Here is a 15,901-nt window from a genome sequence, read left to right as displayed (position 1 = left end):
CATGAATTTGGAGACATAAATATATCTATATAGACATATAAGTCTATGATGGGATATATATTCTATAAACATATATTGATATATTGTATAGGTCTACATGTATCTACGACATACAAAGACTTAGCTTAATTTTAATTATGGTCATAAATTTATGTGCCAGTGATTACATACAGAGATTCCTTTCTTGAATACTTGTTTGTAGAGGATGACATTTGAAATATGATGTAAGAACTCAGTGTTAATAAAAACTTAAGATAAACTAATGAATGCGTATCAAAAATGGGTTAGAACTCAACAAGTATAGTATGGTATGTGTACAATGTTAGAAATGAGAGAAAGTCAAGAAAGCATTTTAGGATACACAGAGGAGGTTGAATGTTAAAGAAAATTAGAACTTAGATTTAATTATTCCAAGATCAGAGAGAAGAACCAAGAATGAAGGAAGGGAATAGAACACAGGTTTCTTTTGTACTTAGTTATTAGGCAACAACTAAAAGTAGACTGGAATGATGTAGAGCATTCAATTTCCCACAGCCCAAGCTGCTCAGCCTCATTATGTCCAACTTACTACAGAGGTGATAGAGATATTTTTAGTAGGTAGACAGACCAGATGACTTCCTAGATCCTTTGATTTCTAATATACCACGATTCCAAAGTGCTTCATGCTTTCTTCTAAAAAAACTGTCCCTCTTTTTTCATGTTAAATCTTTTGTCTACTTCTATTAATAATCATCTCAACCATGCACTTTAGCCTTCTGAAGTAAGTTTTTCTTTTACCTCACAAATGCCTTTGGTGGATGAAAACCCTCCCAGGAAAATCTCTGAAGCAGGAAGGCCTTCTCAAGGTAACTTCCCTTAAGAGCAATTCATTCTTATCAGTAGTCCAAATGAAACAACTATAAACTATGACAAAGTTATTAGAAGTGAAAATGGAAGCACTGCTTAATGATAAACCTAGATGCAGGTTAGATAGCAAACTTAATTTATTCCTTACCTGAATTTAAAAAATAGATCTATGTTTCTTTAAGTGTGATAGGAATTTGCTCTAGATTAGGAAATATGTTAACTACTAAGGGTATTAAAGATCTAACAAGGCTGAGGGCTGAGCATGATATCTTACAACTGCAATCCTAGCCAGTCAAAAGACAGAGGTTGGAAGGATTAGTTTGAGGCTAGCCTGAGCAAAAAGTTACTGAGACCCTTCCTCCATCTTAACCAACATTTGGTATGGGTGAGACATGCTTATGATCTCATCTAAGTAAGAGGCATAGGTAAGAAAAATGCTGTCTAGTATCAAATCAGGCAAAACATGAAATTTTATGTAAAAAAATAAAGTAAAAAAAAGGCAAAGGGTGTGGCTCAAGTGGTAGAGAGCATACCAAGCAAGTATGAGACCCTATGTTTAGTTCTGCCACCTCTAAATCTTACAATTCTAAGTTACTGGTTATTATTCTTGATATTTGCAGATAATTAGAGCTACTGATAGGTCATTTAAGAGAACTCTCTAGCTATAGAGCAATTAGGTCGAGAAATCTTTATAAGGGCTAAAAAATATCTTGGTAAAATGTCATGGTATGACAGTCCTAATCTACAAGTCTATGATTATTCTGATTACCTTTCCCAGTCTGGAAAATCTTCTAGACTCTGTCTTGTAAATGTCACCAACCCAGAAGGCTCTAAAAAGACAGGAAAGAAAAAACAATACAAATACAAGGTAAGGTTAAAACACAAATACACCCTTTCTCTCAGTAAAAGAATTGGTCCAATGGCGATGATACTAAGAAGAAAATACCAAGTTTAGTATATAGGATTGAAATATGGTCATCTCTGTGGAGAGTTGCTCCCAGAACCTACTAGTAGGTACCAAACTTTATTCTCCTGTATACTTTAAATCATCCCTAGATTATTGATAATATCTAATACAACACAAATGCTACATTTATAGTCATTATACTGCATAGTTTTTTGTTTTTTGTTTTTGCCAGTCCTGGGCTTGAGCTCAGGGCCTGAGCACTGTCCTTGGACTTTCTCAAGGCTAGAGCTCTACCACTTGAGCCTCAGCACCACTTCCGGCTTTTTTTTTTTCTATGTATGTGGTACCTAGGAATCGAACCTGGGTCTTCGTGCATGCTAGGCAAGCACTCTACCACTAGGCCAAACTCCCGGCCCCTATACTGCATAGTTTATGAGTATAATGACAAGGAAAAGTCAGCACATTTGAGTGTATTTTCAGAAGAGTTTCTGGTAGGTTGACTCATAGATGGAGAAGTCTCAGAAATTCAGGGCAAACTTACAATACAATATTGCTATTGAAATACTATCCTTGTGTCAGGAGCTTCTATAAAATAGGAAGTCCTCACTAAATAAAATAATACAATTAACAGCATGACAGCAGAATTTGAGAGCTGGTACACTCTTTTGTTTCTTTTAAAGCACTCAAAAAGATGCATAGGATCCAGATGCCAGTGTAATCCTAGATACTTAGGAGGCTGAGATCTAAGGATCGCAGTTCAAAGCCAGCCTGGGCATGAAAGTCTGTGAGACTCTTTTTTTTTTTTTTTTTGCCAGTCCTGGGCTTGAGCTCAGGGCCTGAGCACTGTCCTTGGACTTTCTCAAGGCTAGAGCTCTACCACTTGAGCCTCAGCACCACTTCCGGCTTTTTTCTATGTATGTGGTACCGAGGAATCGAACCCAGGTCTTCATGCATGCTAGGCAAGCACTCTAACCACTAGGCCAAACTCCCGGCCCGTCTGTGAGACTCTTACCGCCAATTAACCACCAGAAAACTGGAAGGGGTGCTGTGGCTTAAAGTGTTAGCTTCAAGCTGAAGAGCTCAGGGACAATATCCAGGTTCAGAGTTCAAGCTCCATGACCAACCAACCAACCCCCCCCCCAAAAAAAAATAGATGCATGGTTGGTAATAGTTGGTAGAGCTTCAATAACAATGATAAAATTGAAGTTTAATCTGTAGATTATTTCAAAGAAAAGCCATAACCCTATACTCTAAGACTGGTAAACAGACATGTCTGTGCTTTATGTTGATGTAAAATGTCTATGGTTTAAAAAGATTAACTTTGGCATGCCCTTTACTTAGCATAGTATGACTATGGCTCAGATGATAAGCAATAGCTCTACTGGTTAGAAACCACCTTAACTGGAGGAAGAATTACCACTTCTAATAGTTTAGAGAATAAAGATGACATTTTTTTAAAGGAAGTAATAGATTTGAAAAGATAAAAATGAACTATTATTAGTGCAGTCAAATTTAGAGATCTCATTTTTGTTAGATTTACCTTTTTTCATGTATTTTTTATTGTAATTAATAGAAGGGTTACATGATATTCGCCAGATAGAAGGTGCATTAATTCACATACATTGATACCCTTTCTCATGTCTTGGTCCCCATTTCCCTCACCCCCACCCCCACCCCCACCCAGATTTACTTTTTTTTTTAAAAGCCTGTAGCAAAACAAAAAAATATATCAGCTAGCCCAAAGTAATCTGTCTGCTAAAAGGGCTATGCCACTTCTGTTATAAAAGAAGAAAAAAAAAGCTGTTAGGCACAGAGAGATATCAGGAACTATTAGTGATAATAGTGTTGTGCCCAAATAAACTTGGCTATAATTTCATTCTTAAGGATAATTCTACATTTTATTTTTACTTTTTGCTGCCAGTGCCGTGCAGTACCAATTCAAACACCATACTAAGTAGCTGAATGCTAAAATAGAAAACAGACTTAAAAAAAAAAATCTGTTTAGGGCCAGGAGTTTGGCCTAGTGGTAGAGTGCTTGCCTAGCATGCACGAAGACCCGGGTTCGATTCCTCGGTACCACATACTTAGAAAAAGCCGGAAGAGGTGCTAAGGCTTAAGTGGTAGAGCTCTAGCCTTGAGAAAAATCCAAGGACAGTGCTCAGGCCCTAAGCTTAAGCCTAAGACTGGCAAAAAAAAAAAAAAAAAAAAAAAAAAAATATATATATATATATATAATTAGCTGTCCTCTGTACAGACTAAGAGAAACTAGAGAAATTCCTAAGCACTGCTGGCAAAGAAGGATTAAGTGAGAAAAGTCAGTGCCTGAGCTCTTCAGTTCAAGACTACCATCCTACCCCTGGGCCTTGGCATTGTGCCTGGGGCTCTTCAGTCAAGGCTACTGCCCTACTCCTTCAGCCACAGTACCACTTCTGGTTTTCTAGTAGTTAACTGGAGATGAGTCTCAAGGAGTTTAGTGTCCAGGCTGGCTTTGAACTGTGATCCTCCGATCTTAGCCTCCTGAGTAGCTAGGATTACAGGTTTGAGCCACTGTGCCTGGCTTAAATTATAGCATTTTATCATTACTGTTGAACTGTGGTTTGGACAGGCAAGTAAGTTAGGTAAAAAATGTCCTTCACTTGTCTTTTGATTTCAACTGTCCTCATTGACATAATTACATCAAGATTAAAAGGAATTTACTTTTCTCAGTGACTCTTCGAAAGTAACAGAAGAGTGTTTTCAGTTTCTCTGGTTTCCTTGATGAACGTCCTTCAAACAATCTGAAAGAGACCAAAAATAGGATGGAGAATTATTTAAAATACCTGAATGACTCAGAAAACACTAAATCTGTTATTTCTACTAAGGAATAAAAAAGAGCTCTTTCAAAAGGTGACTTTGTAACAACGGAGGATAGCACATTGGTTTGGATTCTAAGAACATATTTAGAGTACTGAACCCCAGTAGAAACAGGGTCCTTCAAAGCTTACCACCACTATAGTCTATCTCCTCCAGGGAAAAGGCAGTCTTTCGAGGTCAATTAGGGTCAGTCATAAAAGCACTGTCATTTCTTCCATGGCAAATAATAATAATAATAATAATAATAATAATAATATGCATATTACTGGTAGCTACAAAATTAAACAAAAATGATAAGAGAAAATTAAAGTGAAGGGAATGTGATGAAGAGAGTCGAGCAGCTATTTTAAGTTAATGAGGAAGACTATTAAGTACCAAATAGATGCTGTTATATACTGAATTTTTCCATCTCCCAATATTCCTGTCAGAGCTGGCAGTTGGGTCTACAAAAAGGTAGTAAGGGTTAACTGAGGACATATCCTAGTCTACCAGATTCAGGTCCTTGTAAAAAGGAAGAGACACCAGAGCTTCTCTTGTCATGTGAAGGCTGAGGAAAGGCAGGAAGAGATCCACATCTGGAACTAAATTACATAACACCATAATCTAGGGTGTCCAGTCTTAGAATTGTAACAAAATACATTTCTGTTGTTTGAACCATCTATTGAGTGTTATCACAGTTCAAGCTGACTAACAACAATCCTTTGCTTGGTAATCAAAATAGTGCCTATCCTATGTCATTCAATTTCCAGTAATCTGGATCTACACTACTTAATGTGATTTTCTTTGAAATGGCATGGTGTTGTCATGGGTAACATGTAATTTAATTTATCTTGCTGAAAGAAAAGCAGAGCTTTAGAAGCATAGGAACTCAGTAAGTAGCTCACTAAAACATTTCTATCATGAGAGCATGCTTTTGCACATTAATTCTAGTTTTCCAAAGGCATTTAAAAATTTTAGGAAGATTTGGTGGCTACAAATGATAAGCATTCTCTGCCTCTAGTCATATATATGACTTTAAATCAAGAAACCCTTCAAGCAAAAGTACACTTTATTAAATGCTGAAATGGGTAACATGTTTCACCATTAGAAGAGTAAGCTTATATAAGTATATAGAAAGGAGGAAAGTTACTTTTATGAGAAAATCCATTTGAGCAAAATAAATGAATTAGGACAAGGAAATAAAATGCAGTTACCAAAAGTTCTGTTTACAATGATCTGAAATATGTATTCAGGGTCAACATCTGGAAAAACAATTTCTATGAATATTTCCTAAAAATAAATGTTTGGTTAGTATTTTAACCATCTAAAATCAAATCGATTAGAAAATAGTTTCAGTGTTCATGTAATAATTTTTTCTCATTTCAGACTATCTACAATATTTAACAAATATACTGTGTATGTGTGTGTCTTGGGAGAAGGGTACTGGGGCTTGAACTTAGGGAGTGGGTACTGTCCCTTAGCTGTTATGCCCAAGACTGGTGCTCTACTACTTGGACCACAGCTCCACTCCTGGCTATGAGTCTCATAGACTTTCCTGCTTAGGATGGTTTTGAACAGTAATCTTCATATTTCAGCCTTCTGAGTAGCTAGGATTACAGCTGTGTGCCACCAGCACCTGGCAACATACATAATTTTAAACCCACATGCTCCCTGAAAAAAAAAAAAAAGCAAAGTTTCAACATGATTTCTCTACAATGTTAGCCAGAATAGTTTATCAAAATGATAGTAAAAATTTTAAAAAGCCACTTGGTAGTTCAATTAAACATTATATATTACTAAATGAATGTCTTGGGCTGCACTGCAAAACCCCTTCCGAGGGTTACTCCACAGTAGAAACAAACAGTATGAATATAGACAGCAGCCACCACCTTTTTCTAGAGATAAACTGGCACATTATACAATTCAATTAAAGGGAAAAAACTCTTCTGCAGGGAGAGGCAAAATGGCTATTGCTCATAAGGAAAAATTTCCCCAAACACAAAAAGCAATGTGTCCCTAGCTATTATTATGTGGTTAGGTGTTTGCAAAATTGCATGTAAGTCCACATATTTCATGACCATGCTGACAGATTATTAATCTCAAGAGTCCCTTGGACACATTTATTATCTTGGTAATATGGATTTTTGTAGGAAATTAAGTGGGATGTCACTATCATTACAAATGAGTGACACTGTTCAACACATGTCCAAATCTTAACAGTCAGACCAAGCAGAATCTTAATGTGGCTCCAAGCCTAATTTGAAATCTCTGTATAACCAAATTGGCTTTCCCATCTCACTGATGATAGATGAGAATGGTGTGGTTGGATGTATGGATGTACGTATAGCAATGAAAATAGTCAGAGGGAGGAAGCTGGGTTTAAAACCTTATGAAGATTCTCAGGCTTGACTGCTGTCCCCCTCCTTTTTATTATTTGCTGGTCATGGGCTGGGGTACTGCCCCTAAACTATTCAGCTCAAGGCTACTGCTCTACCACTTGAGCCACAGTGCCACTTCCAGTTTTCTGGTGGTTATTTGGAGATAAGTCTGATAGACTTTCATGACTGAGCTGGCTTTGAACTACAATTCTCAGATCTCAGTCTCCTGAGTAGCTAGGATTGCAGGTGTAAGCCAATTGCACCAGGCTAAAGTGCTACACTATAACCACTAGATAAAAAGAATTACACCATCACTGTAGTAAGTGAAAATGACAGGAATGTACAGGCATCAGGCACGAAAGAAAGGTCATCATAAGAAAGCGAGGAGAAATCTAAGGTAAAAGGTCTTTAGAAGATGGTGACAAAAGGATTGAGGATGGAACCCAAGAAGAGGGAAGGGAAGATAGGAAACAGAAATGGAGTTGGAGGGGGAAGGTGGATTGAAATGTGAAAATGAAGAAATTTCTGGGAAAAAAGGAGAAAACAACATTCAGAGAGAGAGAGAGAAACCTCACCTTATAATAGTCAAGAATGGTCAATTTTTACACTCTTCTCAACATTTTCTTGTTGTTGTTGTTGTTGGTCATGGGGCTTGAACTCTGGGCCTGGGCACTATCCCTGAGCTCTTCAGCTCAAGGCTACAACCCTACCCCTAGGGCCACAATGTCATTTCCAGTTTTCTAGTGGTCAACTGGAGTTAAGAGTCTCACAGACTTTAGTGCCGGGCTGGCTTTGAACCATGATCTTCAGATCTTAGCCTCCTGAGTAGCTAAGATTATAGGCATGAGCCACAGCACCCAGCTCAACACTTTTTGGGTGAAAGATATATATGCATATGAATATATATGTAGTTATTTTATATATATTATTTTAAAAAGCCAACAGAAAAGGTCAGATAACCTCACTTGGTTTTAAATAAAAGTTTGCATTTTTCGAGAGAAGTCAATCAAGGGTCAGATACTTATTAACTGGTGATTTTCTTTCCATATTTTCCAAGAAAAACATGGTTTAATAAAATCTTTCCCTGAATGGAATATTGATAACATTACTGGAATTGGATTCTAGACACACACCCATACCATTTGGAGTTAAGGATTAATTCCATTTGTACATAGTAAATCAAGCATGAAGCACTACAACCTCCACTTTAAAACGGAAGCAAGTGATAATATGAGTCCCAGCCAGAAAGGCATTCCTGGCATATGGCCTCAGCAGCATTTTTAATCCAGGGAAGAGGCAAGACATAAAAGCCTTCTAGGCTGACCACTGCTGAGACCCACAATTTATCTCTGACCATCTAGTTTCCATGCAATTTGAGAAGCATCAATGCTAATCACATTGGAAGCCTTTATATGAATGTTCAGGCCTTGAAAGGCAAGCAGGGGAAAAGGTCAGCAGTATTTAACATAACCAAGCAGGTCTGGAGGAACACAACAATAAATAAAAAGGGAAGACTTATTTGATTTACTGACATCAGTCTTCCATCACATACTCAATCAACTAGGCAACCATCCCCCATTTGAGATTAAATAACTTAGAGCTCACACATAACACACAAAACTCCCAACTGCCAGAAACTATAATTGTAAATACAAACTATGCAGAAACGAAACACACTAACAACAAAATAATCAGCTTACATAAGCAGCTTACTAAATAATTCATCAGATTGGTGCATGGGAAGGGGGTACTTTGAGATGTCTTCTAATTCCAGAGTGCTCTCAGAGCATTATGCTCTAGAGAGGCAGTGAGATACAGAGTTTGAACAAAAGAAGATAGTGTTTAAGTCCCAGTTCTGCAGGCAAGACACTTTTCATGAACATAAGTAATATGAATCTCTACTTAGAAATGTCACCAGAGAGAATCAAAGTGTGTCACTGATAGGCACACCCCTGCTTAATAGTTACTGTTGATGTTCGTCACTAAAGCACAAATTATTTTCTACCAAGAAGCAAGTGCAGACAATCCACCTGCTGAAAGTCTTTGTAACAATTATGAAGACTATCATGAGCTTAGCAGCTTTAATTCACTTTCAACATTCTAGTATCCAAAAGAACATCCATTAGCCAGCAAGACAAGAATATGTCTGGCTTCAAATCTTCAACAAACTCAGTTAAACTCCTATTTGGTGAAAATGCTATTTACTGAAAACTGAAATCAATCATGGTCACTCTAGGCTTACAGATGGCTTTGGTTCATTTAATAGAAAAAGAATTATTCCTAAGAATTGTCCTAATTGCTGACTGCTCTGAGGTATTAAAGTTATTACTCTGGTTTAGTCAAAGGGAGATTGTGAAGTTGGGTGATTAGGAGACACAACTTGTAGCAGCAGACACCCTAAGGAGAATCCAAATTCTTCCAATGACTGTGTGAACGATGAAAAACTCGCCCCCACTCACTTTTGCCATCTGGCAAACCTGGCAAATGGGAATAATAACAATATCTCATCAATAATACCTTCATTTGGTTGATGAAAGAATTAAGTAAAATATAATTTAGTAGCCCATTAGCTTGATAAATATTAATTATTGATACGATACTCTCATGTAAAATTTTTTTCGATGTCATAGGAAGACTAGCTACTTAAGCTAAACATAATACCACTGAGATATCAATATGCATTTATATAAAGTGTTTGCATTGTCCTAATCTATAATTCTTTCATCAAGAAAAAAATGACCTAGCTTCCCTCCCTCCCCTGCCCTCAGCCTCCAGTTAAGGCTAACATGCTCACACCTTAGGCCAATAGGTTTAATAATTTATGGAGTACTAAAAAGCTGAACAGTTTGAGCTAAATGATCATGGAACACTAAAACCATGTTTAGTGTCGGTGGCTGATGCCTATAATCCTAGCTACTCAGAAGGCTCAGATCTGAGGATTTCAATCTGGGGAAGGAAAGTACATGAGATCAAAAATAAGCCAGCAATGGCAAGTGCTATCCTTGAGCAGAAAAACCTCTGGGATGTACTCGGGCCCTGATTTTAAGCCCTAGGACTGACAATGTCACACACAAAATCCTCCAGTCCTCTCCCCCTGCTCTCCAAACCAGATGTAATATCTCTGAGCTACATGATGATGTTCACTAAAAACAAAAGGGTGCATAGTGTCCATGAGAAATTTAACTGGTCACAACAAACAGAATCTGTTTTATAACACTACACATAACAAGAAAAGGTAGAAAACTGAAAAAAACCAAAGGCAAAAAAAAAAAAAATCCACCAAGCTTTGCTTTTAGTCTCCAAGCTGTTGAAATATACTTGCATATAACAAGGACTCTTCACATGTACTTCAAGGTTAGAATCCTAAGGATAACTTTTCTTTTTTTTTTTTTTTTTTTTTTTTTTTTTTGCTGGTGTGGGCCTTGAACTCAGGGCCTGAGTCTGTCCTTGGGCTTTTCTCAAGGCCAGAGCTCTACCACTTGAGCCTCAGCACCACTTTCAGCTTTTTCTATGTATGTGGTACCGAGGAATCGAACCTGGGTCTTCGTGCATGCTAGGCAAGCACTCTACCACTAGGCCAAACTCCAGGCAGAGGATAACTTTTCTACAAAGCTGCATTCCAAATTTCCAGCACTTGACAAAGAAAATCCAAATCCAAATGTTCTTTAAATCCTAGTAACATTTGTAACTACTTTAAGTCATATTATATCCTTTGTTTTATTAAAAAAAGACAAAATCTGGCTATTTTCAAGGTCATCCAAAACGAGAAAAAAAAAGATACCTAAAAACAAAAGAGTATAATTAGAACATATACAAAAATTAACATAAATTTTGGTAACTCTTAACAGGGAATAAAATATCTTGAAGCCAAACCTCTCAAGACTTCATTTCTGTCCTTTGCCATTCTGCATCAGCACTGTTGAGAAAATAAGGCAGAGAGTGGTGCAGGTCCCCACCACTTACAGATTCTTGGTTTACCTTTGTCCACTTGCTCAATACAATGCTTGAAATGAAGGACAGGCAATCATAAAGTGTCTATGGAAAAGAAGCTCCATATACTTGCTTTTGCTTTTTTTCTTCCTATTTCATACCAGAACTAGGGCTTGCACTCAAGATCTGGGAACCATCCCCAAGCATTTTTGCTCAGGGGCTTGTATTCTACCATTTGAGTCACAGCTCCACTTTCAGTTTTTTGGTGGTTAACTGGAGATCAGAATCTCATAGACTTTCCCGCCAGGGCTTGCTTGGAACCACAATGCTCAGATCTCAGCATCCTGAGTAGGTACGATTACAGATATGAACCACCAGTGCTGGCTCGTATGTCTGAAAATTCCATTCTCAAAATCATATAGCAAAAGCCATCTACTTAAGTTAACTTTGTTTTCTGCTTAATTTTGATAACCAAGTTCTTTCTCTTTTCACTATTTAAAGGCCATATATTTAGCAAAGCATTAGGATGAACGGTATCTCTGGAGAATTTAAATCTCAAATCCTTAATAGGTGAAACTAAGAATTTGTTTTAAGATAGTGAAAAGGTGGAAAGGAAGGAAAGAGGAAGGAAGGAGGGAGGGAGGGAGGGAGGGAGGGAGGGAGGAAGGAAGGAAGGAAGGAAGGAAGGAAGGAAGGAAGGAAGGAAGGAAGGAAGGAAGGAGAGAAGGAAGGAAAAAGTTGGGTAAGTGACAAAAGAACCATCACAGCAAAGAATAGTTCTAAGTATTGAGGCTGGCTAAATAATAAACACTAGTATATTAACCTACCCTCAAAGTCAAGAGTTGAATGATTAGAAGTGTTGGAGGTGGACATTATACAAACCTACAGGAAAAAGAGCATATACAAGCCTATAAAAATATCTTCATGTGAAGAAGGAAATACAAGTTGGGTGGAAAAGGACTAGTGAGTAAAGGAAAAGGAGGAAAAGTATGCTGTTCATTTGCCAAGAAGAATCCTTACAATGCTTTCAGTTGTGTAGATGACAGAATACTTATTTGGAAAAATGGATGAAATGCATGATTCTTCTTCTTTTTCTCCTTCTTCTTCTTCTTTTTTTTGCCAGTCCTGGGTCTTGAAATCAGGGCCTGGACACTGTCCTTGGACTTTCTCAAGGCTAGCATTCTACCACTTGAGCCACAGTACCACTTTCAGCCATTTCAGTGTATATGGTACCGAGGAATTGAACCCAGGGCTTCATGCATGTTAGGCAAGCACTCTACAACCAGGCCAAACTCCGGACCCTGAAATGTATAATCTTTATCAAAAATGTTTACAGTGTATTAATTTAGACAACAATTTGAACATTCCTTTGTCTTCTCTTTAAGAAATACTCTTTTGATAAATTAATGTCTCTAAAAGGTCCATCACTGTGTAATCTTTAATTTTGAAATATTTTTGAAGGCTTAGATTTTAATATTTTTGCATTTTGAGATACTTAGAGAAAGGAGGACTTGTCCTTCCATTGTCACATTATCCCAACACATAAAGAATATAATGTATAGCAAATATTCCCATGACTAGTCAAACTAGAGGACTATGGAACTGTGATTAGTGTTCAAAGAACAATCTAAAGATGGAAACAACAAGGCACTGGAATAACTAAGATGGAATTTCAGTTCTGTGATTTACTGGGCTCCTGGTTCTCTCTCTCTCTCTCTCTCTCTCTCTCTCTCTCTCTCTCTCTCTCTCTCTCTCTCTCTCTCTCTTTCTCTGTTTGTGGGTCATGGGGCTTGAACCTGGCCTTGGTGCTGTCTCTAAGCTCTTCAGCTCAAGGCTACCACTCTATACCTGGAGCCATAGCCCCACTTCCCATTTTCTAGTGGTTAATTGGAAATAAGAGTCTCAGGTTCTTTAGTGCCCAGGCTGCCTTTGAACCATGATCCTCAGATCCCAGCCTCCTGAGTAGCCAGGATTACAGGCATGAGCTACTACACCCAGCTACTTCTATGAATATATATATATATATATATATATTGCTTAGTCACTGGCAATAATTCAAAATATATTTGTTTCTTCTGCCATTCTCTATTTCAGTATAAAATAAGTGTTTTTGTAAACATACCGATTGAAGTTAATGTCTGGGTAACTAGAATATTCCGATTTCATCTTAGCATTTCGCCGGGGAAATGTGCAGAAGAAAGCATTGGCTAAAAGACTGGCAATCTGTTCCTGTGACATTGTAATGGAATGATTCATCTTCTGCTTCAGGAGTGGTATTGGCTGATGGGGAAAACAAAAAATATAGACGAGAAGAGAAATAATTAGTTTAGTAGTTTTGAAAGCAGAGACACCAAATTGCATTTGCTCAATTAAGGCAGGAATAATTTTGTGCTACTCTTTAATCCTAGGTCAGCAATATTGTTAAATTCAAGGGCTGCTTATCAGGTCTGATTGAAAAAATGTCCCTGTTTGACAAAGTACAGATTTCTAATCAATAATAGTAATAATGACAAGAACACAAAATATTCCTAGTAAAACACAAAACTGCAAACAAACAAAAATACATTACTCACATAATGAAAAACTAAAAGATGAAACACAGAAATGTAACATGAATTTAGGGATGTTAAGTTCTCTCCTTATAATTAAAATAGAACATCCCTTAGTCATTAACAAGATGATTAAAGTACATAGTTCAATAAATATTTTGCTCTTACTCTGAATCACACTGTCCACTGAGTTTGAGATCCAAATCTGATTTTATTAGAGCAATTAATGGGATATGTGAAAACTGTAAACGTGTAAAAGACAAGCATTTCCTATATAATCAAACATCCCATAATGAGGAAAATGCAGGACAATTTTTCCTTTAAATCTGTTTTCTAAAATGTTTTCTATTTGCCAAACCCAAATTCACTGAACTGAGTAGTCAGTACAGTCCACAGGACCTGAATATTGTGCTCAATGGATTTTATTCTATCTCTGGTATTTAAACTCTGGTGTTAAAGACAGACTTGTAAAGCTAAAGATTAACTGCCAGGCCAGTTTGTTTAAAATTTAAAATGCTAGATGGTGGCATATACCTGTAATTCTAACTACCTTCAGGAGGAAATAAAAGAATAATGATTAATGTTGGTCCCAGGCAAAAACTCCTTCTGAAAAATAAGATAAAAGCAAAAAGACTACTGCATGGCTCAAGTGGTAGAGCATTTGTTTAACAAGCTCAAGTCTCTGAGTTCAATCCCCAGTGTTGCCAAGAACAAAAAATACCTCTCTAAAATATTTACAGACATTTTTTCCTTCTCCTTCCAGCAATATCTAGAACCCAAACTGCTGAAAGTCTGCACAAATCTCAAGATAACTACTGAGAGAGAACTGCCCTGATAATACCTCTAACATCAAAAAGGTACTAAACAAAATCATAATTTTTCAACACAATAGGAAATATATATTAATAATACAATAAAAGATTAAAGCTATAATTCAAGTTCCTAGTTCTCTTAGAAAAAAATTTTTTTTGCCAGTCTGGGGACTTGAACTCAGTGCCTGAGCACTGGCCTTAGGCTTTCCTCAAGCTAGAGCTCTACCATTTGAGCCATAGCACCACTTCCGGCTTTTTCTATGTATGTGGTACCGAGGAATCAAGCCCAGGGCTTCCTGCATGCTAGACAAGCACTCTACCACTAGGCCAAACTCCTGGCCCCATCTCAGAAAAATTTAAAGAGAACTAAACAATCAAAAGGTAAAGAAGTTATTTTCACTATAGTATTAAAAATCTTGCCTCCTTTCAGGCCTTAGCAATTATCATTTCTTTCTTCCTTTCTCCTCTTCTTTTTTTTTTTTTTTGGGAGTCATGGAACTTAAAGTCAGCCTGAGCACTCCCTGAGTTATTCAGCTCAAGGCTACAGCCCTACCCCAGGAGCTGGGTGTTGTCCCTGAGCTCTTCAGCTCAAGGCTACAGTCCTACCTTTGAGCCAAGCCCTATTTCCCGTTTTCTAGAGGTTAATTGGAGATAAGAGTCTCAGGTCCCTTTGTGCAGGGCTGGCTTTGAACCTAGATCCTCAGGTTTCAGCCTCCTAAGTAGTTAGGATTACAGGTGTAAAACACCTTGCCTGGCTTAGTAATTACCATTTCTAAGAAAATAAATATGGATCTCTCTCTGTCTCTCTCTGTTTCTGTCTCTCTCTCTCTCTCTTTCTCTCTCCCTCCCCCCTCCATTTCCTTCCTCCCTCTCTCTTTTTGTCAATTTGTGGGGCTTGAACTTTGGGCCTGGAAATCTACCCCTAAGCCACAGTGCCACTTGCGGTTTCCTGGAAGTTAGAGATAAGAGTCTCTCTGTCCAGTCTTTTGTGCCCCGTCTGGCTTTGGACCTTGATTCTCAGATCTCAGCCTCCTGAGTAGCTAGGATTACAGGTGGGAACCATTGGCACCAGCTGGAACTCTCTTTTGGCCTCCATTTCCTATCCTAAACATTTATTCAGAAGCTAGTAATGAGGTTAGAAAATGACAGGGTATCTCAATGGCTTAAATCACCCTAATATTTGGTTTTAGTGAGAAATTACCCAGAAAAATCACTTTAAATTATAATGAATAAGGTATCTGCCTTAATGAACTTGAAATACAGGCATTTTTTATCCCCTACATAAACAAAGAACATAATTATAAAAAGAATCATTTCTTTCTCTGGTTAAACAGAGAAATGCCTAGAAGCTCATGCTCAGGGTAAAGGAGAGGATATAAATCTTACTGTCAAACAGTTAGTTAAAGTAAGAGACTGGTGACTATAAACCAAAGTATTTCAAAACATCCCTAAATATGTTTTCTTTGATTTTTTCTTTGTATAAATCTAAAGTTACCCTTTCAGTTTGGCCTAGAGTGCTTTAATGTAGTAAATAATTAAATACACAACATAACTTGTCAAAAATGTATTTTGATTTCTAATTGAATCCTTTACTTTTCAGTAGAACATAGATCACAGAACTGAGATGTTCTTGAACCAGATGTAGTA

General features: G+C 37.4%; 1 protein-coding gene across 2 annotated transcripts in view; it reads right to left on the bottom strand.

Moving 5' to 3' along the window:
• The window catches only part of Parg (poly(ADP-ribose) glycohydrolase), a 122,933-nt gene that overhangs the window by 36,462 nt on the left and 70,570 nt on the right, over positions 1-15,901 (bottom strand). For both annotated transcript variants that reach the window (XM_090346811.1, XM_090346812.1), the window contains 3 exons: positions 13,016-13,173; positions 4,451-4,530; positions 1,616-1,676 (listed from right to left, as the gene is read on the bottom strand). In XM_090346811.1, coding sequence (XP_090202937.1) covers positions 1,616-1,676; positions 4,451-4,530; positions 13,016-13,173 — 299 coding nt within the window. The remainder of the gene's footprint in view (positions 1-1,615; positions 1,677-4,450; positions 4,531-13,015; positions 13,174-15,901) is intronic.

The sequence above is a fragment of the Megascapheus bottae genome, chromosome 15 (assembly GCF_031878675.1).
Source record: "Megascapheus bottae isolate mThoBot1 chromosome 15, mThoBot2.hap1, whole genome shotgun sequence".
Classification (NCBI taxonomy): Eukaryota; Metazoa; Chordata; class Mammalia; order Rodentia; family Geomyidae; genus Megascapheus; species Megascapheus bottae.
The sequence above is the reverse complement of the archived record's forward strand: the minus strand, read 5'-3'. Positions and strand labels throughout refer to the sequence as shown.